This window comes from Agelaius tricolor, unplaced genomic scaffold, assembly GCF_023055355.1.
Source record: "Agelaius tricolor isolate 1412-34295 unplaced genomic scaffold, bAgeTri1.0.p SCAF_23, whole genome shotgun sequence".
Lineage (NCBI taxonomy): Eukaryota > Metazoa > Chordata > Aves > Passeriformes > Icteridae > Agelaius > Agelaius tricolor.
Genome location: NW_027269283.1, coordinates 4,555,272 through 4,577,810, shown reverse-complemented (window position 1 = coordinate 4,577,810; position 22,539 = coordinate 4,555,272). Strand labels below are relative to the sequence as shown.

Below are 22,539 nucleotides of genomic sequence, written 5' to 3'. Positions count from 1 at the left end.
CAGCAGTGGAGGGGGAGCAGGAGCTGCAGACCCTCAGGACCCTGTGGCAGCTCCATAGCTGGGGACATTGGGGACATTGGCTCTGCCAGCCAGGCTCTGGACTGTCTGTGCCTCCTGACACGACAGAGCACACATGGGGTTAATACAGGATCATTTTTAGGAGCATCTTCCAGCTGGCCATGCTAGCCTGCACGTGATGGATGTGCTGTGGTATCCAGGATGGGGAGCAAACCAGGGGGTCAGACCCCTGAGGAAATACTTGAATCACCACTTGAGAGCCACTCATAAATATAAAAGTAAAATTAAAAAATGCAAAAGAAAAATGCAAAGGGCAGGGGGGAGTGAAGAGCCAGCTGGAAAGAGAGTGCAGAGGGGAGCCACACATGGACAAGGAAAGGGGATGGGTTCCAAGCTCCCAGGTGCAGACACAGCTCTGGATGGAACATTTTCCCAGCATGGGAAGGGACTCCCTGCTCTGTTCTGGCCACTCAAAGAGGACAAATGCAACCAACCACAAAACCATCTGGAAACCATCTCCTCCCAGCCCTGCTCCATCCAACCTGCCCTCAAGTGGGCAGCAGACAGGCTTTGATCATTTAGGTCATTTATAATAACAGTAAGAATGTGCAATACACACCTGACATCCACTTTTCTCCTAAACGACAGCATGGAGGGAGAGAAAGAAGAGTCAAGAGAGAAGCTGAGACCAGAGACAGCATACAAGCACAGGAAAAAGCACCCATGAAGCTGAGGGAGGTGTCCAGGCTAACAAGAGGCAGCTGAGCATGGATGGGGACAGGACTGGTCAGGATTGTGTTGGAGGGCACAGAATGGCTCTGTGGTGGCACAGAATGGCCAGCAAAGAGAGGACATGGCTTGGTGACAAGGCTGTGAGGCCACAGTGACCAGCAGCAGGGTCAGGAGGATGAGGAAGCAGGCAAATGACTGCTTTCAGTGTCAGTGTCCTTGGACAAGTCACCGTGTCCATGTGCATTTTGGCACATCCCTCTGAGCACCCATCCCTGGGACAGCTGGTCCTGCCAGGCTGGGCTGGGGTTCCACAGGAGGGGCAGAAGTGACAGCTCACCCCGTGGGCTTGGCTGCAGGGACACTCACGTGTTGTTGACGATTTGCAGGCGCTCTCCTTTCTTGAAGGACAGGTCTGTTTCCGTGCGGGACTCGTAGTCGTAGAGGGCTACGAAGGTGGTGACTCCCCCTGCGACAAAGAGCACTCAGGAGGGGCACAGCCACAGGGACACTCCCTCCCACCATCCTCCCACTGGCTGATAACACAGACCTGCTTCTCCCCTAAGCCCAGAGTCCCTCAAAAACCCCAAACCCCAAGAAGCTGGACACAACCTATAGGAATGTGCCCCCTGTTGACGAAGTGACAAAAATATCCTTTGTCCCCTTAAAAAGGAAATAAGCCCAGAAGTTTCACTCCTCGATTAGGTGAAAAGACATCTCATAGGACCTTGGGGAGTTCACCTCAAACTTAATGACAGCTAATTGGACAGAAGCCAAAAAGTCCCAACTAAGCAATTTACTAGAAAAAGAAGAGTACAAAGAAAATAATGGCTTCTGTGAGGTGTTTTAGCAGGGGCAAGGACATCTTGCACCTGGCTTGGTTTTTCTCAGTAAAGAGTTTTGTTATTTTGCCTTTTATTAAAACCTTTCTGTTTCCAACACTACCATAGAGGCCACCCTGCTGATTTTATGCCTTCTAAGGTAGCTGAGCTGGCTCGAGGAGCCCCACATTTCACAAACCCAGCCGGACCCCACCCTGGCGAGCCCCAGCCCCACGGACCAGCCAGCGCCCCGGCGCGCTGCGGCGAGGTGACGGTGTCCGAGGTGTTGAAGCCCCCAAAGAGCTTGGATTCAGCAGCCATGGTGCCGAAGGAGCGGCTGGGGGTGCGGTGGGCGTCGGGGGCAGCCGCCTTGCTGGGTGTCTGCGAGGCTGGGAAACCCCCATGGTGGGGGTTCTCCGTGGGCTCCAGGCTGCGCCGCCGCTGGCTGGGGTCTTTGGGCTTGCTCTTGCTGCTCCCCATGGTCCCGGGCTGCAGGACACACAGAGGGCTTCTATTATTATTATTATCATCATCATCATCATCATCATTATTATTATTATTGTAATTATTATTGTTAAGAAGAAGAAGAAGTTGTTTCCCAGGGCTCGAGTGACAGATGCCTGCCCACCAGGAAACGAAACAACCTCTGGAGTCAGTTCAAGCAGCAGCTGCTGGGCAGTCTGGCCATGCTGCCCTTGCCCTGGGATACCACTGCCCCTCATTAACATGGAGACACCTCCTGTGTGGCTGCAGCAGGCAGTGAAACTGCCAGGACATGGTTTGGGAGCAGAGGGAAGCATGCTGAGCTGTGGGAGTGCAGAGTAAAGATGCTGAGCGTGGAATCTGGACCTGTGCTGAGACTGTGGCAGCTCTGGGGCCAGGCACCTGCCATGGGACACAGCTCAGTCCTCACGTGTTTCCTCCTACACATGAGTTTCTACCAGGAAGGGGATTTAGTACTGAAGATGGACCTTTGAAGTCCAAAGCATGCAGCCAACAGGATAAAAGTTTAAATCAGGAGCAGTTTCAGGCAGTTTGCAGCTAAGGACCAAGGGATCTCGCTTTTATATATAGTGAAATAGTTTATATATAGCCTTCCTTTCCACTCAAGACCACACTCTATAAATACCTTCAAGGTAATGACATAAATGAAGGCAGGGAATTATTTGCAGTCTCTAAAGATGGCAGGATACCCAGCAGTGTCCTGAAGCTATGGCAGGAAATATTTAGGCTAGATCACGCATGGCAGGAGGGAAAAGGGAGGTGGAGACAAGCAGGGAGGAGAGTATCTCTGATAAGAAAACAAGCAGGGAAGCAGCAGAGGAGGCAGCTGCTGCCCACAGGGTGCAGACCTGGATGCAGTGAGGCTTTGGGAGGGCTCAGCCTCATCCAGCAGAGGGTTTTGAGCCCAGCTTTGGAGAGAAGCTCGGGCTGAGCCCCCCAGAGCCATGTGCAGCCCCAGCAGCCTGCACAGCCCCAGTGTCACTGGGGCAAAGCCTTGGCTCTTGCTGTGGGAAAGCTGAGGGGTGCCAGGCACAAGCTGCTCCCTGTCCCCCTCAGCTCCCCTCCCACAGCAAGGCTTTGACTGATGATCAGGGCTCATTTCCCAAAAGACACAATTTCCATCTACTGCTTTCCAGCTCCCACACTGCACAGAGGACCAGCAGTGTCCTTGTGTGACCTGTGCTGGCAGGCTCAGATCCTGCCATGGTCTGGGAAATGTAATAAACTGGGGTTTTTTGTGCTGGGTATGACTCCAGCAGCCACTCCAGCAGAGTGGGCAGCAGAGCTGTCCTTCCTCCTGTGGATGCAGGTGATGAGGAGGGACCATGCCTCTATCTGCCACAGGACTCAGTCCACCCATACCTGTGCCAGGCTTTGGGGGTCTCAGAGCAAATAAAGGTCAAATAAAAGCTTTGGATTTGCAAATGGTCACTTCTGGCAATCCAGAGGCAGATGCTGCAGCCAAGGAGAAGGAGTTTGTCCCATAAATGCACTTTAAAAGCCTGTTGCAGTAGGGGAGAGCAAGACCTGAGGAGTGATGACAAGGAGCCCCCACCTCCCTGTCCCCAGCCAGCCCCTTGCTCACCTCTGCCCGGGGCTCTGGCACCCGCTGGGGCTCCCGGGATGCCAGTGGCAGTGCAGGGAGAAAAGTGGGAGCATGGCAGGGCTGTGACCGTGTGGCTTGTGACTCCCCACGGGACAGTGAGCAAGAGCAGAGCTGCTCAGAGTTTCCCCTGGAAGCAGCACTTCCCCAGGCAGGAAAACACCCCAGCCAGGGTGGTGGATTTAGCAGCACTCTGGGGACACAAGTGTCCCCCAAGCACATTTTCTTAGCCTGGGTCAGAAAATTATTTATCAGTGTGCTGAGGAAATCGAGGTATCAAATAGTAAATATGCCCAGAGATTAGGTAGAAGCAGAGCACAGAGAGGGGAGAGGGACTTCCCTAAAACAAGGGGGTCCTCACCTTCACACCTGTGAGCCTGTGGGCACAGGATGTGCAACTTCCAGCCATGTCCTGGCCAGGAACACCATGAACTGTGAGTCCATCTCTCCTCACACAGCAGTCTGGGCAGGGAGAGCTCCCACCCTGCACTGGGGTGCTGACCCTCCCAGGCAAGGGCTCTGCTGGATGTGCTGGTCACTGGGACACAATGCCCTGGCAGGGCTTTGGCTGCAAGAGCCAAAGATGGAGGAGGAGGAGGCAGGAGCCCACAGCTCTCTGGGGAAGGGGCTGCAGAGCCCCACTCCAAGCTCTTCTGTTGCTTTGCATCTGAATAGCTACACACTCTGCCTTCAATCTGGCCCGTGCAAAATACAGGCTGGCAAGCCCAAACTGTGCCCAGGGGCACTGGCAGCCTTGCACCATGACCATTCTGAGTCCCAGGTAACTCAGCCTACATGACCATGTGGCTTTAGCCCTGTAGCTCTCCACCTGTCCCCAGGGAGGAGAGGGGCCTGAGAAAACCCTTGCAGCTCCCACACCCCCTTGGCAGCCGGAAAGGAAAGGGTGCAGATTCCCCTGGGAGAACACAGGGTTGTGCAAGAGCCTGGCAAAGGAGTGATTAATGACAGCAGGAATGTGCTGTGCACTCAGGTCCTCGGGAGGCACCAGGGAGAGACCCCCCTGCTTCTGGCACAGCTGACAATGAAAACCCCCCTGGAGTTAAAGGGCAGGGGAGGAAGTGTTGGTGGCTCCCAGCACACCCCAGCAGCATCACTGGGAGCTGTGGGACAGCAGCCAGACTGCAAAAAACACCCATTGCCAGGAGCTATGCTGTGTATATGTCTAATAAATTTATGTCTAATAAATACAGCATTTCCACACGCAGCAGGCTGCAGGGAGGCTCAGCACCACCAGCACCCAGCCAGGGCAGCCTGGCTGATGCCCAGTGGGATTCTGCCCTGCTGCTGTGCTTTTCACAGCTGACAGCGCTGACATGGGGGGCTCAGCATCGCTCCCCATCATTCACCTTTCAGCAGAACTGCCCCTGTCCCCCTGCCAGGGCTTGTGCAGGGGGCTGGAGCACGGCCAGCGCTGCCTGTGCTCGGCTTGAAGCTTTCCTGCAGCGGCAGGGATTAGCACCCCGGGCACGTCGCAGCCTGCAGGAACTCCCTGCCTTCCGCCTGGGGGGCAGCGCCAGCGGCACGGCACGAAGCACCACTGGCATGGGCTGAGAGCCCTCAGAACCACCGCTGGCATGGGCTGAGAGCCCTCAGAACCACTGCTGGTATGGGCTAAGAGCCCTCAGAACCACCACTGGTATGGGCTGCGAGGCCTCAGAACCACCGCTGGCATGGGCTGAGAGCCCGCGGAACCACCGCTAGCATGGGCTGAGAGCCCTCAGAACCACCGCTGGCATGGGCTGAGAGCCCTCAGAACCAGCACCAGAATGGGCTGAGAGCCCTCAGAACCACCGCTGGCATGGGCTGAGAGCCCTCAGAACCACTGCTGGTATGGGCTAAGAGCCCTCAGAACCACCACTGGTATGGGCTGCGAGGCCTCAGAACCACCGCTGGCATGGGCTGAGAGCCCTCAGAACCAGCACTGGTATGGGCTGAGAGCCCGCAGAACCAGCACTGGTATGGGCTGCGAGGCATCAGAACCACCTCTGGAATGGGCTGAGAGCTCTCAGAACCACTGCTGGCATGGGCTGAGAGCCCTCAGAACCACTGCTGGCATGGGCTGAGAGCCCTCAGAACCACTGCTGGCATGGGCTGAGAGCCCTCAGAACCATCACCGGCATGGGCTGCGAGGCCTCGGAACCAGCACCGGAATGGGCTGAGGGGCCTCGGAACCACCGCTGGTATGGGCTGAGAGCCCTCAGAACCATCAACAGAATGAGCTGAGAGCCCTCAGAACCATCACCAGCATGGGCTGCGAGGCCTCAGAACCACCGCCGGCATGGGCTGAGAGCCCTCAGAACCACCACTGGCATGGGCTGAGGGGCCTCAGAACCAGCACTGGCATGGGCTGTGAGGCCTTAGAACCAGCACCAGAATGGGCTGAGGGGCCTCAGAATCATCACCGGAATGGGCTGAGGGGCCTCAGAACCATCACTGGAGTAAACTGCAGGGAGCCCTCAGAACCACCACCAGCATGAGACAAGAGGCCTCAGAACCAGCACCGGAGTAAGTTGGGAGCCCTCAGAACCAGCACCGGCATGGGCTGCGAGGCATCAGAACCAGCACCGGCATGGGCTGCGAGGCATCAGCTCCACCAGGAGCACTGCAGAGGGCTGTGCCTTCCGCACCTGCAGCCAGCCCCAGCCCGCCCGGGATGCTCCAGGATGCTGTGGCTGTGGCACAGCACGCAGTGCCGCCGCTGTGAGCCCCCCAGAAGGTGAAGCTGCCCAGTGCCCGGTGCCCAGGCCATCGGGGATGTCTTACCGGTGCTTTCGGCTACAGCCTGGCCGCGGGGTGGGGAGGCGCTGCCGGAGAACTCAGCTCAGCTCCCGCTGCAGCCTGCGAGGAGAGGGAGCGTCAGCACCGCGGCAGCCCCGACACCCTCTCCCGCCACGCCGCGGTTCAGTGCCCAGGGCTGCCTTCATCCTCCTCCTCCTCCTCCTCGCCATCCCTCTGGCGAGCTCACACCACTCACTCTGATCTCTGCTGTGAAGAGGGGATGATTCTCTGCTCCACTTCATCAACCCCACTGGGGATGGGAAAGCAGGCGGCTGGAGCCACCCCAAGCCATGTCCCAGAGTGGAAGGGGAGCAGAGGCACCCCCAGCCCAGCAAGGGATTTTTCAGGGGAAAAGCAAAGCCAGTTCCTCCAGACACACCAGCATTTCCAGCCCTGCTGCTCCATCTCTGGACAGCCACGACCTGTGGCAGGGCATGGTGGGCCACCAAGCAGAGACCTCGTCCCCCGGGATGAGTCATCTGCTCCAACAGCTGAGACAAATGCTACGGCACAAACGAGCACAAGGTATGGGAGCAACCTGTGCTGCTCAAGCCCTGGCTCATCCAGAAAAGCATGTTTTAGCTAAATTTTTCAAAAAGGACGGTTTTCTGTCACAAGCCTGCGTGATGGGGGGACCCCAGTCAGCAGCAGCAGCTCGGGGCAGAGCTGCAGGTGGAAAGCAGAGCAGGACATGGCCCCACAGAGCCAGGGCAGCCCCTCACCTGGCTTTGCCACTCTTTCCCAGAGCCAGCTCCTGCAGGAACTGCTCCTTCTTCTCCTACAGAAAGGAAATCCTCTCTCCAACCAGCCCTGCTCACCCAGCGCTGGACAGAGGCTTCAGCCACCCCCGAGGGGCTCCTGCTCCTGCACAGAGGGGATTCAGACCCTACTTCAAGGCCCCAAGCAGTATCCCACCAGGCTCCTGTCCCAGCTGGAGCCTTGGTTTCACACCTGATCCAAGGGCAACATCCCGGATTTCACACCTCATATAAAGGAATATCCCAGTGTCTGCATGCAGGGGCCGTGCCCCACCGCAGGTTTGTTTTCATGGCCTCCCCTTCCCCCTACTAATAAGTTTTGTCACTATTTTTAGTGCATTTGATTAGGATAATGAGTGGGAGCTGACTGACAGCTCTTTAAGACGTTGAATGGTTTGTAATTTGTACTTGACAAATACTGGCTGGCAATGATTGCACAGCGGGATGCAGGGGGGAAGCTGCAGCCCCAACTCCAGGCTGCAGCACATACAAATAAAGCTGTGCCGTGTACACACATGGTGCCCGTGTCCCTGCCCCCTGGGCACGCTGTGACTCGGGCCACAACAATGATTTACCCCCAAAAAAGCCACGAGGAAAATCCAAATATCCTCAGCCTGGGGTCAGCCATGTGCCAGAGCCACAAGGTACCAGGTCTGCTGATGGGGAAGAGCCGGTCCCTGGGTGAATGGACGCACTAGCAACCTCATGCTGAGAGATTTGCCTGTTTGGTGGCTGAAAGTGGCTGCTGTGGCAGTGGCCTGGCACTCCCTGGCACATCTGGCACAACCTGGCACTGCCCTGCTGCTGGCTTGGCAGTGGGGCTGCCATCCTCACCAGCACATCACTGGCACAGCCACAGCCAGGCTCAGAGAACACCAGCACTGCCATCCCCACCGATCCCCTGTGCTGCTGGCTCTGCATTTGGGGTCTTCCCTGCCTCCATTCCTCCATCGACAGAGGGGAGGGTGCCAGGGCTGAGCAACTTGCCCGGGGCAGAGGCCGCAGCAAGGAGAGGCCAGCCCAGTCCTACCCTCTCCAAAAGCAATTAAAAATGAAGCACACTCGGCTGCACAGCTCAGCTCGGATCAGATCACGGTACGCGAGGCAGCGGCATCCCCGTCCCCCGCTGCCGGCGCTGGAAATGCCACCTGGACCGCCCAACACCCATGCTCCGGGCTGTCTCCCCCCAGAAAATTCACTGGCAAGCTGGGTGGCAGGAAAAGGCTCCATCCTCTGCCCTACCTCCCCGAGGAGAGATGCTCTGGCAGCGAGGGGAAGCGGCAGCTCCGCGGCGAGTCCCGCTCCGGCTGCTTTCCTGCTTTCCTGGATCGCTCAAGGATACAATGGCCGTGGTACGGGCAGGCTGACAGCGCAGGGGAAGCGATCTTATCGCCTTCGCAAAGACACTAACAAAAGACACTGATTGGGAGCAGACAAAACACGGCAGAGGCAGAAACCTTGGGAAATGCCGCGACAAGCTGGGGCCCAGCACCAGACACCCGAGCTTTGGTGAGGGAAACAAACATCTCCGGCAATAAAGGCGCTGTCCTTGGAGCTGCTCCAGAGCCGGGGGTGCTGAGCAGCACTGCCCGCAGCAGGGGGGGGGGGGTGCTGGGGACAGGGGGCAGGGGCTGGGAGCACCAGCACCCAGCCCCTGATGGAGGGAGACGAGCTGAGCCGTGTCCTCAGCTCGCAGAGCCCCGGTGAGATTAATCACGGCAACTGTCTCACACCAGACTGAAAAATGAAGCGTGCGGGACGGCGGGCGAGACAAAGCAGCCTGGCGGCACCCAGCCCATGGCAGCCGGCACCGGGGACAGGGAGAGGCACAGAGCAGAGGTCCCGAACACACCCAGCCCCTCCATCCCCTTGGCACACAACCAGGCCCCTTCCAGCCGGGGCGGATCCGTGCAGGATCAATGGAAGCCGCCCGCAAGGGGGGCATTAAACCAGAGGTCCCAGGCTGGAGGCAACCGAAGGGCCCTTTGCCACCCTCCCCGTACTGCTGCTTGGGGGGCACGAAGTGACAGCAGTGCTGCCCCTGCCAGCGTGGCCCCCAGAGAGCGGGGTCAGTGCTGAGGGTGAAATCCCAGCTTGGTCAGTGCTGCCATTACCATGGCATCGAGGTGGTCTTTTAATCATCGAGGAGTCTTGTAATCATCTTAAGGTGGCACCCTGTCCCCTTCCCTGCTTTGCTCTCTGCTCCCTCCCCACATTTCAGTGCATGCACAGCCCCGGATATGCTCACAGAACAGTTTCCCCCTCTGTCCCAGGGGATGCTCCTGGTTTTGTCCTTTCCCACGGCAAGCATCTCAGCTGGGGGCCAGCGAGCAGCAGCACAGCCCCCGTGCCTTGGGGACAGCCTGGCTGCCCTGGCCCAGCCCACCATCCCCTCTGGCACCTGAATACACAGTCACTGTGTCCAGCCAGTGACAATTCCTGTCCCCTGTCCCTGCCATCAGGCTTTGCTCAGTAGAGGACAGGGAACACGGGCTTGTCTCTGCCAGGCTGGGACCAGGCTGACTGCAATGAGTCCCAGGAGCTGTGAAAAGGGGGAGCTGCTGCCCCAGCCCCAAAGTGGGGTGTGGTGCTGCAGACCCTATCCCTGCCCAGCTGACGCAGTGAGGACATGTCTGGCTTGTGCCTGCAGCCCTTCTCCTCCACAAGGACATTCATTTCTCACCTGCACTGATTCCTAAAACAGGAGGAACAATGCAGGGATGCTCACTTCATCCCTCAGCTCCAACCAGGAGCAGCCACAGGCAGGTGTCCCCAGTCCTGATCTCTGCTTCACCCAGTAACAGCATGATGAAGGCATCTGAGCCAAGGCAGGCCAGCCTTCCCCTGGCTCCCCCAGCTGATGGAGAGCTCTTCCAGATGAAAGAATGGCTGGAGTAGGGAGGGCAGTGCAGCTGCTGTGCAGGGGCCCAGCACAGATATAAGTTCCAACACACTCCCCACAGATATGAATCCCAACTCCTCCTCTCTGGCCCTGTCAACTCCCATTAAAATTAAGACCATCTTAATTAAAGCTCCTCAGCCCAAGACAGCAGAGGCCAGTGCTTCATAAGAAGGGAAAGGATAATTAGATCAACCATCCAAATTCACTCCCCCTAAGCATGGGGGAGAGCACGGTCGGCAGCAATGCAAAACGCCTCCAAAAAGACATGTCAAAACAGGGAGTTGAAAAGACCAAAACAAACCCTGAGAAGCACACAAGCACATTCTGCATGTTCATGTGGCCAAGAAACTGGGAAACTCCAAGCAAGCACACTGTGAGCATGTAGGGAGCTTGAGCTCTCCCAGCCATCACAGGGTCAGCCCCTCCACGGGCAGATTTTGGCTTGCTGGGGTGATGGGCAGTGGCTCAGTGGCACAGAGAGCTGCAGGCTGTGCCTCCCCTGCCCCCACAGCAGCCCAAAACCAGACAAAGGCAGGGGCATCCTGACACTGGGCACCCCCAAGCACCATCCTGCATAAAGCCACAAGCCTTATCTCCCTGAAACCATGCAAGCAGCTGGATGCAGGAAGCAGAATGTGCTGCAAGTTGTGCTTGCTGGTGCTGAGCTGAGCACTCAGTTTTAAGCCTTTTCTCCACTGAGAGATGTGAGAAGGGAAGGTGGCCATTGCCACACCTTGTCACATCCTTGTCACTGTGCTGCAGCAGGCCTGGGGACCGACAGGGACCATCTTTGGATCTGTCAGTGTGTGGGTGCATCCTTTCTGCACTGTAGGGGCATCCAACAACTACAGAAGGGAACACAAAGCTTTCTCACCCTGAGAGTGGTCCAGCACAGGCACAGGGACTGGAGGGGTGGTGGGATCCCCAGCAGGAGATGCTCAGAGCTGGCTGGGTGCTGTGCAGCCTGACTGTGCTCTGGGTCAGAGCAGGGATGCCTCCCAGTACCTCCCAGCCTGACTCAAGTCTGCACTTCCAGCATTCCCATCAGGACACCAGCCAAAGCCAGGAATTGCCCAACCAGCTCCAGCAAATGCTTTCCAAGGCACACAAAGCCCTTGGCCTGCATTAACCTGAGCTGGCTTCTCCCAGGCAGGTGATGAGGGCACCGCTCTCCTCCTGCCAAGTCCGGGAGAAGGAAACTGAAAGGAAATGCTTCCAAGGGCAGGAGTGCCCGTGGGGCTGGGAAGACACAATGCTAGGCAGGGAAACTCTGATGTCAAGCTGGAATGGCACTGGGAGCTGGAGCTCTTGGCTACCAGGACTGCCTGGAGCCACGGGGCAATGCTTCCCCAAAACAGCCCTGTGGCTCAGCACTCCTCAAAATGTGCCCTTTTAACACTGGCCCCTGGGCATGCTGGCACCTCTGAGCTCCCACTGCCAGCCACTTAACTCTCCAGTTTCCCATGGCCCAACACAGCCCTGCTGTTCCCGTCCTCCTCCAGGCAAAGAACCGGGACAAGGGACTGATCCCACTGGAGGGGGTGATGGAGACCTGGTGACACGAGCTAGCCCTTGGAGGAGGAGGGGTGATTTCTGTTCCCCATTTCTGCAGTGCCTCTCCCTGCAGCACAGGCAGCCTCAGGCTCCAGGAAATGTGCTTTCCTTCTGCTTTCTGGAAGTGCACATCCACCCCGGGGGCTGTCAGGGGATGGCTGTGGCAGCACCCAGCCCACCCCGTGCCCTGCCCAGCTCCTGGGGAAGGGGCAGGTGGCAGCAGGAGGCTGCTGTGACTCACAGGTGTCTCAGATCCGGATAAAACAGTGGCTGTAGGGCTGACACACCCATTCTGACCTGGGCAAGACATCAGTGCAGGCAGGCAGCAAATCTCCAGGGCAGGGGGAGGAAGGGGGCAAGGAACGCAGGAGGCAGAAAAGCTCCACATCTGAGCAAGTTACAACCACCCCTGGCCACGCTGGCGTCACTGCTAAAACATTTCCACTTTCAGAGAAACCAGCCCATCCAGTCCAGCCAGGCAAGGAGCTCCCAGGGCTCTGCTGGCCCTCCAGGACCAGAGCCAGAGCCCCATCAGCCCTGCTGAGGGGTCCTGTAGGACCCCCGTGGCAGGAAACCTCCCACAGCCCTCCTGACATGGAACAGGAACCGAAACACTCTTGGGGAAAAAAAGGAAAAATGCTGGGAGGGTTTGTGGGTATGTGCACCCATGGGGCTGGGAATTGCCCCTCTCCCAGCTGGAGACTTGGCAGGACACCTGCTGGGCTTCACTGCAATGGGAGGGGATGAAGGACAAGCCCAGCAGAGGCCAAGGCTCTTCTGTCACAGATTTCAAACACTTCCCACTTTGCTGACCCCTGAACATTTTCAAATAAATAATCAGGATCCCACAGTGCAAATTTATCAAATTTATTCTGATCATTTTCCTGGGTTACTTTGGGACTTTGGGGCATTTGCCCAGCACAAGCCTTGTGCTCTGGGGAACCATGGGGCCACCAGCCCTAATGTACACGTGCTATGTGTGGCTGCAGGTCAGGGCTGGATGAGCAGGGTCAGCCTCCAGCAGTGCACACCCAACTCCTTCTTTCACCTCCGTGGGCATGGATGGGACCGGGAGCAGGTCCCATATGAGTGATCACAGCATGGACTGTGGCTCTGGCCTTGGAACACCAAGGACATCACTGGCAACAGAGCCCTGAGAGATGCTGATCCCCACAGACACTCCCATCTGCACCACCAAAACAAAGCATCGCTCAGGATGCATCAGAGGAACAACCAGGGAGGGTCCTGAGGGGCAGACCCAGATCAGCCAGCCCCAAAAAGCTTTTCCAAGCCCAAAATGCTGTGTTGGATTGCAAGCTGCTCCCAGGGTGAGTGGGATGCTCACATCAGAGAGGATCCAGCTGGGAGGTTCAGCCCCTGATGGTGCTCACTATCAACAACCTGAGCAGATGAAAAACAAAGAAAAATGCTGAGCTGGTGTCTTTTATCCCTGTCGCTCCTGGAGCAGAGCTGGGCTCTGCACACCTCTGGCACTGCTCTGCAGTTGTGGTGGGGAGCAGAGATGGACTATGGGTGAGGTGGATGTGACCAGTGACACGTGAACCTTGCACCCTCCCATGGCATCTCCCCAGCCCCTGCTTGTGCTGCTCATCCTCAGTCAGGGACAGACTGAAGGGATGCAGGGACAAAGGGACACTGGGCGTCTCCTCTGCTTCCCATCACCTGTGGCTCACAGTGCCTTCAGCATAGCCCCCCTGTACGAGAGCTGTGCCCACCCCAAATCACCCAGAGGGCTCAGGTGAGCGTGCACACACACGTGCACACCCCCCCACACATCTGCACCTACCTGTGCAGGCAGCCAGGTGGGCAGGCAGCTGCCCTCCTTGCCCTGCTCCCAGCAGCCTGAGCCTTCTGAGCTCAGCTGCTCATGGCATTGGAGCATGGAACTCATCCTGGTCACAGTGACTTTGCAGCTACATCTGCACCCTTCCTGATCCCACTTCACCCTCCCTGCCTGGTGCAGCAGGCTGCTCACTGGAAGCTCCCTCCTGCTGCTCCAAGGATTCCAAATCCTTTTCCCAGCACAGCAGGGCCCCACCAGAACTTGCCCCATGGGCAGGGGAAGGAAAGGGCCCATCTGAGCAGGGAGTGGCTCCAAGAGCCTTTCTGTGTAGTTTTTTTGCATAAGTCAGCAAGCACATGCTTCAACCCGGGGACATGGGAAGCCCAGGGAGAGAACTGCCTGACCCTGCTGCAGCTGAGGATGAGGAAGGTGCTTGTGCTTCACAGAGATCAGATTCTGTCTGCCCTGTCTAAGGGGAGGCTTTGCCCATGGTGTGTGCATGGGGTAGGGCAGTGCAGTGGGGCTGGGAGAAGGGGAAACTGAGGCACACACTCTGTGTAAAACCTCATCAACTCCAAGAACAGCTTCTCCTCAGGTGTTCCTAGGGGAAACTGAGGAATGCAGCGAGAAAGCAAGTGGAGAAGTGAACCCAGACACAATGCTATGCCTCCAACCCCAAATTACTGCAAAAGGGTGCCCCGAGGTGAGATAATTTTAGGATCAATTTAGCACTGACCTGACCCTCTCATGCTGCCCCCAAGCTGGTGTGTGGTGTGGGAGTGGGACACATTGCTCAGGACAGTAGCTGGACTTGTTAACCTCTGCCATGGTAGAGGGGGCAATGCAGCAATGGGCTTTTACCCTCATTGCCCAGGTTTTGGGTGGCCAAGGTTGCCAAGCACAGTCAGGAACGGTGGGAGCAGCTGCACTGGGTGGAAGCTACTTACACAGCATGCAGTCAGGTTTCCATCCATCCAGCCATCCATCCAGCCATCCATTCTCAGCCCAGGGGGCTCAGGCCCAGCTGAAACCTCACAGTCACACGAGTGAGACCCCAACAGGTCAAGCATGGGCTGGGAAACTCAGGCCCAGCCTTTGAGTCTTGCAGCTCAGGGAAAGAACCACAGCACAGCCCAAGTCACACATGTCCCTCTTGGCTGCAGACCCCAAAGCCATCCCAGTGTCCTCCTGGCATGGGGCCCACAGCTGTGAGGTGAGGGCAAGCTTGCTATGCACGGGCCCCATTTCTTATTTTTTTGCCTTAAACATCCAGGCAGTTCTTTCTCCACATTTCTCCAGACAAGCTCACCAATCCCACATGCCATCCTATGGATGTTTCAGATGCTGCATCTCCACTGAGACTACATGGAGTTGGGCAGATTTGTTTAAGGGCTGAGTTAACCTCAATGACCAGTCCTACCCTGCCCAGCGGCCGATGCCCCCGGCAGCCTGGCCAGCCCCCAGCCCTTGAAAACCCCTCCCTGCTCCCCAGTGAGAGCAGCCAGCAGATCCATAGCCTGCAGGGAAGTCAGTGCAACATGCAGATTTGCAGGTCCTGGTTCCTGGCCCAGGTTCAAACCACATTTGTTCCTGAAATCTGTTTCAGGGTTTTCTTTGCGAAGCGTGCGTGTGCAGAGCCATGTGCGCTGGTTCCCAACACAGCCAGTGCCAAGGTCACTGTGCCAACCTGGCACCGAGCTGGGGGCCTGGGTGCCCTCCTAAGCACACTCTGGGCAAGTCTGGAACTAGATGATCAGGGGAACGGGAACTAGATGAGCTTTAAGGTCCCTTACAGCCCAAACCAGCCCACAATTCTGTGATGTACTGGACTATCTCCCACTTTGCTGCCCATTTAAGCGAAGAGGAACCAAAGGCTTTAAAACAGCCCCGTGACACGGGGTGTTTTCTGCTGATGGGTGGAAACTTCAGCAAGACACGAGCCCTCGGGAGCTGGACTGCACCACCCACAGCTACGGGCAGTCGGGAAGAGCGGCTTGGACTGGAAACAGTGACAATCCACGCTCCTGTCCCAGGAACAGCTATGCATGGATGATTATTTCCATCCACAGGTCCGAGCTGCTCTCCAGGCATGGGGTTCAAGGGCTCCCCTCTGCAGGGAGGTGCAGGGGTGTGCTGCTGTCTGACAAGGCTGTTTCTGATGGGATGCATGCTGGACACATCTCCAGGCGGGCTCCGGGGCGAGATGCGGAAGTGAGCTCAGATGGGAAATTGTTCCAAGAGATAAAGAAACAAGTTGGAAACCGAGCTGCAAAATAGACAGCACAGGAAACAATAGCACTTCAGATAGGCTTTCCAATTTCCCACAGCCGTGCCAGGAGTCCAGTGCTTTGTCCCAGGGATGCTCGTGGGTCCCCCCCTGCTCAGACATGCTGGGAGGAGGTGCAGGCTGCTTGTTCCCTCCTACCTCTTCTCTTTCAAGATCTTACAGGCATTTGCTGGTTGTTTAAATGAGAGGTTGTGGACCAAGTCCTTCAGGTGTCATTAAATAAGAGTTTAGCTCTGTGATGACTTCAAAGGCCAGGCAGGATCCCACAGCAGTAACAGGGAGAGGCAGATGGGATTCTGAAGGCGTGGGAGCCCCATGGTCCATCCCCTGCTTGCCTCAGTGAGTTCAGTGAAATGATGCTGCTTTGCAGGAGTTCTCAGGATTGCTGATGTCCCCTCTGTGCCACCAAGGCAGAAAAGGACCCTCTTGTCTTTGCAGCAGAGCCTCCACACTGCTTGGTCACCGCAGCGCTCTCCTCGTCTCATCCCCTGCTCCCCAGCCAGGGGCTGGGATGGCCCTTTCTGCCTCCCCATGGAACCTCCCTGATTTTCCATCACTCTGGCACAAAGTCATTAAAGGGCAGAGCTATCATTAGGGCATCTCCATCACACAGGGAGCACTGCAAGGCCACTAACGATCGAGACAGGGAACATTGGACTTCCCTTCCCTGCTGCTGCTGTGTAGCCCATAAATAACCCTGTCTTGGGCTGTTTTGGTGAAGCTGGGAGGTGTTTAGAGGAGCATCTGCCCTGCTGCTCCCAGGTCAAAGCTTGGAAGTGAGAATTGACCCTCGATCTCCTAAGCCAAGATGTTCCTCCCTGATATATAAGCAATAACTGGCTAATGATTACAGAGACACAAGCCTCGGCTCAGACACTGAGTGCCACAGTTTTGTTCTGGGTGGATCTGGAGCCAGCTGAAGCTGATGGCTTAGCACAGGATCAAACTCTATGGCAAAGGTGTCAGGAGCAGCCCAACAGTGAAAATGACAGAAAGGACATTGCTTTAAAGTGCAAGATTGCTGATGTCATCCTCCACATCCCCTTCCTCATGCCTTCCTGGGCAGCCCTGTGACTGTCTGACCAACACCTGCTGCACAGGGGGCCTGGGCACACGTTGAGCCCCTGGGTTCTGAGGGGCGTCTCCAAGTCTGGCAGGGACAAAAGGATTCCCACCACTAATGGCTGGATATTGGGATGTTTGTCACCACTCGGTTCTTGCACTGGTCATGCTGGCAGTGGGTATCTCCTCGGCTGAGAGGAGAGCAACAAAGATCCCCAGCACCTCCTCCTCTGGGAGCATCAGCCAGGCAGGAGAAAGAAAAATCAAGTCTTTTGTTACCACCTTTGTTCAGTTTCACAGAGCACTGCTGGATATGTGCTGTCCTGTCCCTGTCCCTGCTGCACAGGCAGGAGCTCACCTCAGGGAGCCCTGTGCTCTGCACCCTCCACTGTCCCCAGCTCCTAATGGCCCTGTCTTGAGGGACCCCTGGCTGCATGTCACATCATGTCCCTTCCATTGCATCACTTCTGGGGAGCCAGGAGGACAGGCCATGGCACACACAGGGCAGCACAACCTGCTCCCTGCCACCTACAGCCTTTACTGCTGCTCAACATCTCTGGGACCGGGACCAGGACCACAGTCACTTCCTGGCACCGAGTCCAGGGCTGAGCCCTGGCACACCACAGCAGCCACTGGGGTGAGGAGGGACCAGGGAGGAGTGCACTGTGCAGGGCCAGCAAAACACAGGGAGGTGGAGCAGATCCCCACTCAGTCCAGCAGGTCTCACATGAGCCTGCACAGCTCCCTGACATGATGCAGAGAGGACCATGCCAGGATCAGTGCCACAAGATGCCAGTGCTCTGCCACACCTGTCCCCATGCACACAGCCCTGTGCAGCAGCCTCAGCCCTGCAGGCTGCCTCCCGTGTCCATCCCAAGTGGCCCCAGGATGCAGCACAGCCTGTCTGGGCAGTGGCAGGATAAAACCTCATCCTGACCCCAGTGTGGCTCAGGGCAAAGCCCACGATGCTCTTCCATGGCACCGGGGGCTGTGACAGTGGGGACACGCCACTGCCACCACTCGCAGCCGCACACGAGGCTTGGATCGCCCAGGCTGCGACGGGGAACTTCCCGACTGGATGAAGTCTTAAATGGGAGAAGCCGGGGCTCTGCAGCCCCCCAGCAGCTGAGCCAGGCGGGCACGGCGAGGGGCACGACTTGCCCGGTCCACCAGGGCTGGACACTGGCCCCAGAATCACCGGTGAACAAACACAACAAGGGAAGCGGATCACGAGACATCAAAGCAGGGGGGCGATGAATATTTCATGTCCTGGCCTACATACAGCCCGGCTGTCCCCGCCCTGCGCTCCCGGGGGTCCCCCACAGCCCCTGAGCACAACAAAGGGGAGTTGCAGGCAGGCGGGGCCGCCCCGCCGGAGCCCCCGCGCCCCCAGCTCTGCCCCGCCGGGCAGTGACACCCCCAGCCGGCCCCACGGCTGCCCCACCAGACCATGTGCATCCCGCTGGACCCACCGCCGCCCCACCGACACCCGGCGCCCGAGCGCCAGCATCCTTGTGGGGACCCGCAGCCAGGGTATCGCACGCTGCCGGACCCACAGCTGCCCCACGGCAGCCTGGGCACGCTCGGCTGGAGCCATCGCCTCCTTGCCGAGCTGCCAGCATCCCCGATCGGACCCACAAGCAGCTCGGGCCACCGCGGGCATTCCCCCGCCGACCCGCCGGACTCCTCTGCGGGCATCCCACTGCGGGCATCCCCCCGCCGCCCCGCTGGTCCCCACTGCGGATATCCCCCGCCGGAGCCCACGGCCGGAGCCTGGACATCCCCCGCCAGAACCCATGCCCCGAGCCTGGACATCCCCCTCCGGACGCACTGCCGGAGCCCGGGCACCCCCCGCCGGAGCCCGCTGCCGGACCGTGGGACCCCCGCCTGCCCCACAGCGGGGCAGCCCCGGCACTCACCTCCCGCCTGTCCGCGGAGCGGGGCCGCCCCCGCCGCTCGCCTCCAGCGCTCGGCCCCGGCTTTGTCTCCGCGCCGGGGGCGCGGCCGCCGCCCCCCGCCGCCGCCGCCGCGCTCGGTGCCCGCACCGCCCCGCACCGGGCCGGGCTCAGGGCTGCGCCGCCGGCAGCAGCATCGCGCAGCGCCGCGGCCCCGGCGCGCTGGTGCCTCGCCCGCCCCCGCTCACCCCTTCTGCGGGGCGGGGGGGAGCACCACGGGGAGGGGAAAATAAAAAAAAAAAAAATTGAAAAAAAAAAAAAAAGAGTAATATGGCAGCAAACCGGAAACGGAGGATGGGGGAAAAGCAGCAGCAGCCCCTCCCCTCCCTCCGTGGCTTTTTTTTTTTTTCCAGGGAGAAGGCTCCGGGCAGCCGGGCTCCGCGGGGCGCGCACGGGCCAGGGGCCGCCCCCGCCGCCGGCGCTGCCGGCGCGTCCCGGCCCGCGGCGGGGGAAGCGCCTTGGCTGCGCCGGGGACACGCGTGGGAGCGGCGGCCGCGGTCCTCAGGGCGCGTCGCCCCGCGGGTGAGGGGCTGGGGGTGCTCCCACCCGAGCCCAGCGCTGCTCGCCCCGGCGGGCTGGCTTGGTGTGGTACCTGGAAGCCGGAGCTGGTAACACAAAAGTGATTTTCAGGAGGCTGAAACCTCCTGGCTGGGTTGCGGTTCGCTTTATTCAACAGCTCTAACACACGGCGAATTGCGGGGGAAATGCTGTTTTGTCAGGTTCTGTTCCTCCTCATCCCCAGGAGGGACACCTCGCCTTCCCAGAGGACTGCAACCCACGTTCCCCCTTCCCTGAAGTCGGAAGGAGGCAAAACTTCAGATGGAAAGCAGAGAAAGATAAACCACGTCCTGTGCCTCCCCGGGGAACTTTGTGGGGCCCTTTGGAGGCAGCACAGGCACTCAGCGGTGTCTGAGCTCCTCTGGGGCACCCATTCCGTTTAGGGGTGAACATGTCCCACCCCTGCTCGCCCCTGAAGCCGGTGTCGGATCCAAAACAAGGCAGAGTGGAGCTGCGGGTGTTTTGGGGGTCCCAGTCCCCAGCTGGCAGCATCCCCCCCTCAGGTGTGTGTGTCCCTGAGTTCCACTCAGGCAGGTGGGCACACGGGAACAGTTCCACCCATCGTTCCCCTTGCTCCTCAGCAGCCTCCCCTTTCAGCATCAGCAGCGGGAGGTGGGAAATGCCCAGCTCTGCCCTGGCACCGGGGTGCACACACGGGCTCAGGCTCTGCCGGGTGCCCCGGTGCCTGCGCCCAGCCCGTCGGGGCTGCCCGACCAGCTCAGCGGCGCTGGCAGCCCTCTCACCTCCCCCACTGGCGATCCATTGAAGTGTTCCCTGTCACGTTATCCTCCAGGAAGAAAGGGGGTGAAGCAGTCCACTCCTTAAACCCACATTTAGCTCTTTTATGCGGCACGCTCGGCTGCCGGCCAGCTGCAGTGACCCTTGCATTTCCACAGCCAGCAGCACCTCTGCCGTCCCTGCCCACCCCTCCGACCAACGCTGCAGCCACTCCGCGGGGGCTTTTCAAAAACCCTCCTTCCTCTGAGCAAGATCTGACATTTCAGAAACAATCTGGGAAGTTAACAACTTTGAAAGAACTATGTGGTGGAGTTTTTCTTTCTGTTTCCCACTCCCCCCCCCCCCCCCCCCCGCCTTTTGAGTTATTAAAGAAGTATTTCCCATGACACTGGCGAAGGCCAGCGAATCCATGAGTCACCAGGAACAGGGAGTCATGCACGCGCCGATCCATCGGCCGTGGCCAGCACATTGTGAGGGGCCCTTCCCTGGGAGGAGCTGGCGCTGATAAGGTCCCTCCGGCCGCGCAGGAGACGCTTTCGCCTTGGGCTCCCTCCCAGGCCGGCCGGGCTCCCCGGACACCCGTGGTGTGCGTGGTCTGAGGGGTCGGCCCTGTCTGCTCCAACCGCAGGCTTGGGGGTGTTATTTCTTAGCCCACCCTCTCTGCTATTCAGCTGTGGAGGGAGGGATTTTTCATGCGATGTGGGATGAAGGGGTTAACCCGGTGGTGTGGAGTACTGCTCTGCTCACCCACGGATGTAACACAGGGGAAAGAGGGGGTCACAGCAATGCCTGGGCAGCCCCACACCTCCTCCCTGCTGTGCTGCACAGGGACACAGGGACGCTCCCCTGTCCCTCCCTGTCCCAGGAGCACCCACTGCAGCTCGGAGCTCTGCCGGAGGGGAGAACACCCCAGGGAAGTGGGGACCTGGCTCCAGCCCCGGGTGAGCTGGTGAGGATGACTCAGCCTCTACTGGATGCAGACCCAAATCTAAGATGCAATTATGACTTATAAATATTTGTATTTTGTTTTTCTCTTTTGCAATCAACTTCTTTTCTGCAGGCTGTCCTCCCAATCGGAGTTCCCATCTCTGGCGGTGCCGGCCCATGGCTGGAAGGCAAACGCCCACAGCACTGAGCCTTTCAACAGCCAGACCAAGTCCACGACACAACTTCTTCTTCTTCCTCTAAGATGATGCCAATGTGCAAATATAAAATTACAAACAGACACAGTCTAAAGCCAGACTCTTATCTTTTGGTCTCAAATGCTGGAATGTGCCCTCACAGGGCTGACATTAAACACGCAGTGCTGGTGATAGTGCGATTTAAGACCATTTAAACAACCCAGCTCACCTCAGGACACTCCTGGCTCAGACATGAGGTCTGGAGCCTGACAGCCCCTGGCCACCCACTTCCCTTTGCCTCCTGCCTCTCTTCAAATATTTATCTTTAAGCAGTCTAATGCAAATTGCTGCTTTTTTCACCCAACCAGAGATTTCGGTCTCTCGTCCAAAACTCATTTTCTTGATATGATTCTTCACTTTTAAATAGAGCTGATAAAACCCACCCCAGAGAGAGGAAGAGGGTTACAGAAACTGAAAACCAGATACTTTCAATTTGAACAAAAGTAGCACTGAGCATTTCCAGTGGCTTGGTTATTACAGGAGGTCTTGAAAAGATACTTTAAAAAGAAATGAAGACACGCTCAGGTATTTCTGTGTTTTCTTGCTGACCTTTACACGAGTTTCATCAGCAACAAGAAGAATGAGAGTTACTGTGGGCAGATGCTGTCATGCTCATGAGTAAGTAAGTAAGTACGTGGCTCCTTCCCCTCCAGGTGTGCAGATCAAACTGCTCCACAGGGCTCCCAAAATCCTCCTGTGAGGTAAGAGGGTGCTTGTTGGGTCCAGTGTTTGATCTGAGCCCTGACCTCCCCAAAGTAACTGGATTTACAACAAAACATCTATTCATCTCCAGCCAGCTTTATTTTTCAGCATCCCTTTGGCACACGTGAATAAGTTTTGTCTATTGGATTCTGCTCCTGAGGCTGCACTTTGTTCACTGCAAATTGCGAATACAGTTGCAGGAATTATTACTATTAATAATATAATGGTTATGTTTGAGATGCTGGACAGAGAGAGAGAGAGAGAGAGAGAGAGAGAGGCAGCCATGGCTCTTGCCCTGAGATTTTATGATCACTGAGCTTTACAGCCCTGTAAATAGTGAGTGTGAGATGGGAAATGATCAGCACCATCAGCCCTGTTAGGGAAGCTGCAGTTTCAAGCTCAGGAGCTGATTTACTAAGGGGGATTGACCAGAATAACCCTGCAGCACGAGCCATTTGGCAATATTTCATGCTAGAAATGCTCATTCTGGCCATTCTCTCCCACACTGAGCATCGGGGCTGCAGGAGCAGCGATCGCCAGCTTTCTGCAGCTTATAGGATAAAA

The 22,539-nt window shown here is 57.7% G+C and overlaps 1 protein-coding gene across 3 annotated transcripts in view; it reads right to left on the bottom strand.

Annotated features, from left to right (window-relative positions):
• Positions 1-18,996, bottom strand: part of SRC (SRC proto-oncogene, non-receptor tyrosine kinase) — a 32,033-nt gene extending 13,037 nt beyond the window's left edge. The window contains exons 1-5 of one of the 3 annotated variants that reach the window (XM_071447100.1): positions 18,761-18,996; positions 6,460-6,534; positions 1,808-2,057; positions 1,117-1,216; positions 638-655 (exon numbers count right to left, since the gene is read on the bottom strand). In XM_071447100.1, the coding sequence (XP_071303201.1) occupies positions 638-655; positions 1,117-1,216; positions 1,808-2,048 (359 nt within the window). In that variant the 5' untranslated portion in view covers positions 2,049-2,057; positions 6,460-6,534; positions 18,761-18,996. The remainder of the gene's footprint in view (positions 1-637; positions 656-1,116; positions 1,217-1,807; positions 2,058-6,459; positions 6,535-18,760) is intronic. The other 2 variants (XM_071447102.1, XM_071447101.1) reach the window with 2 other exon arrangements.
• Between the last annotated feature and the right edge of the window lie 3,543 nt (positions 18,997-22,539).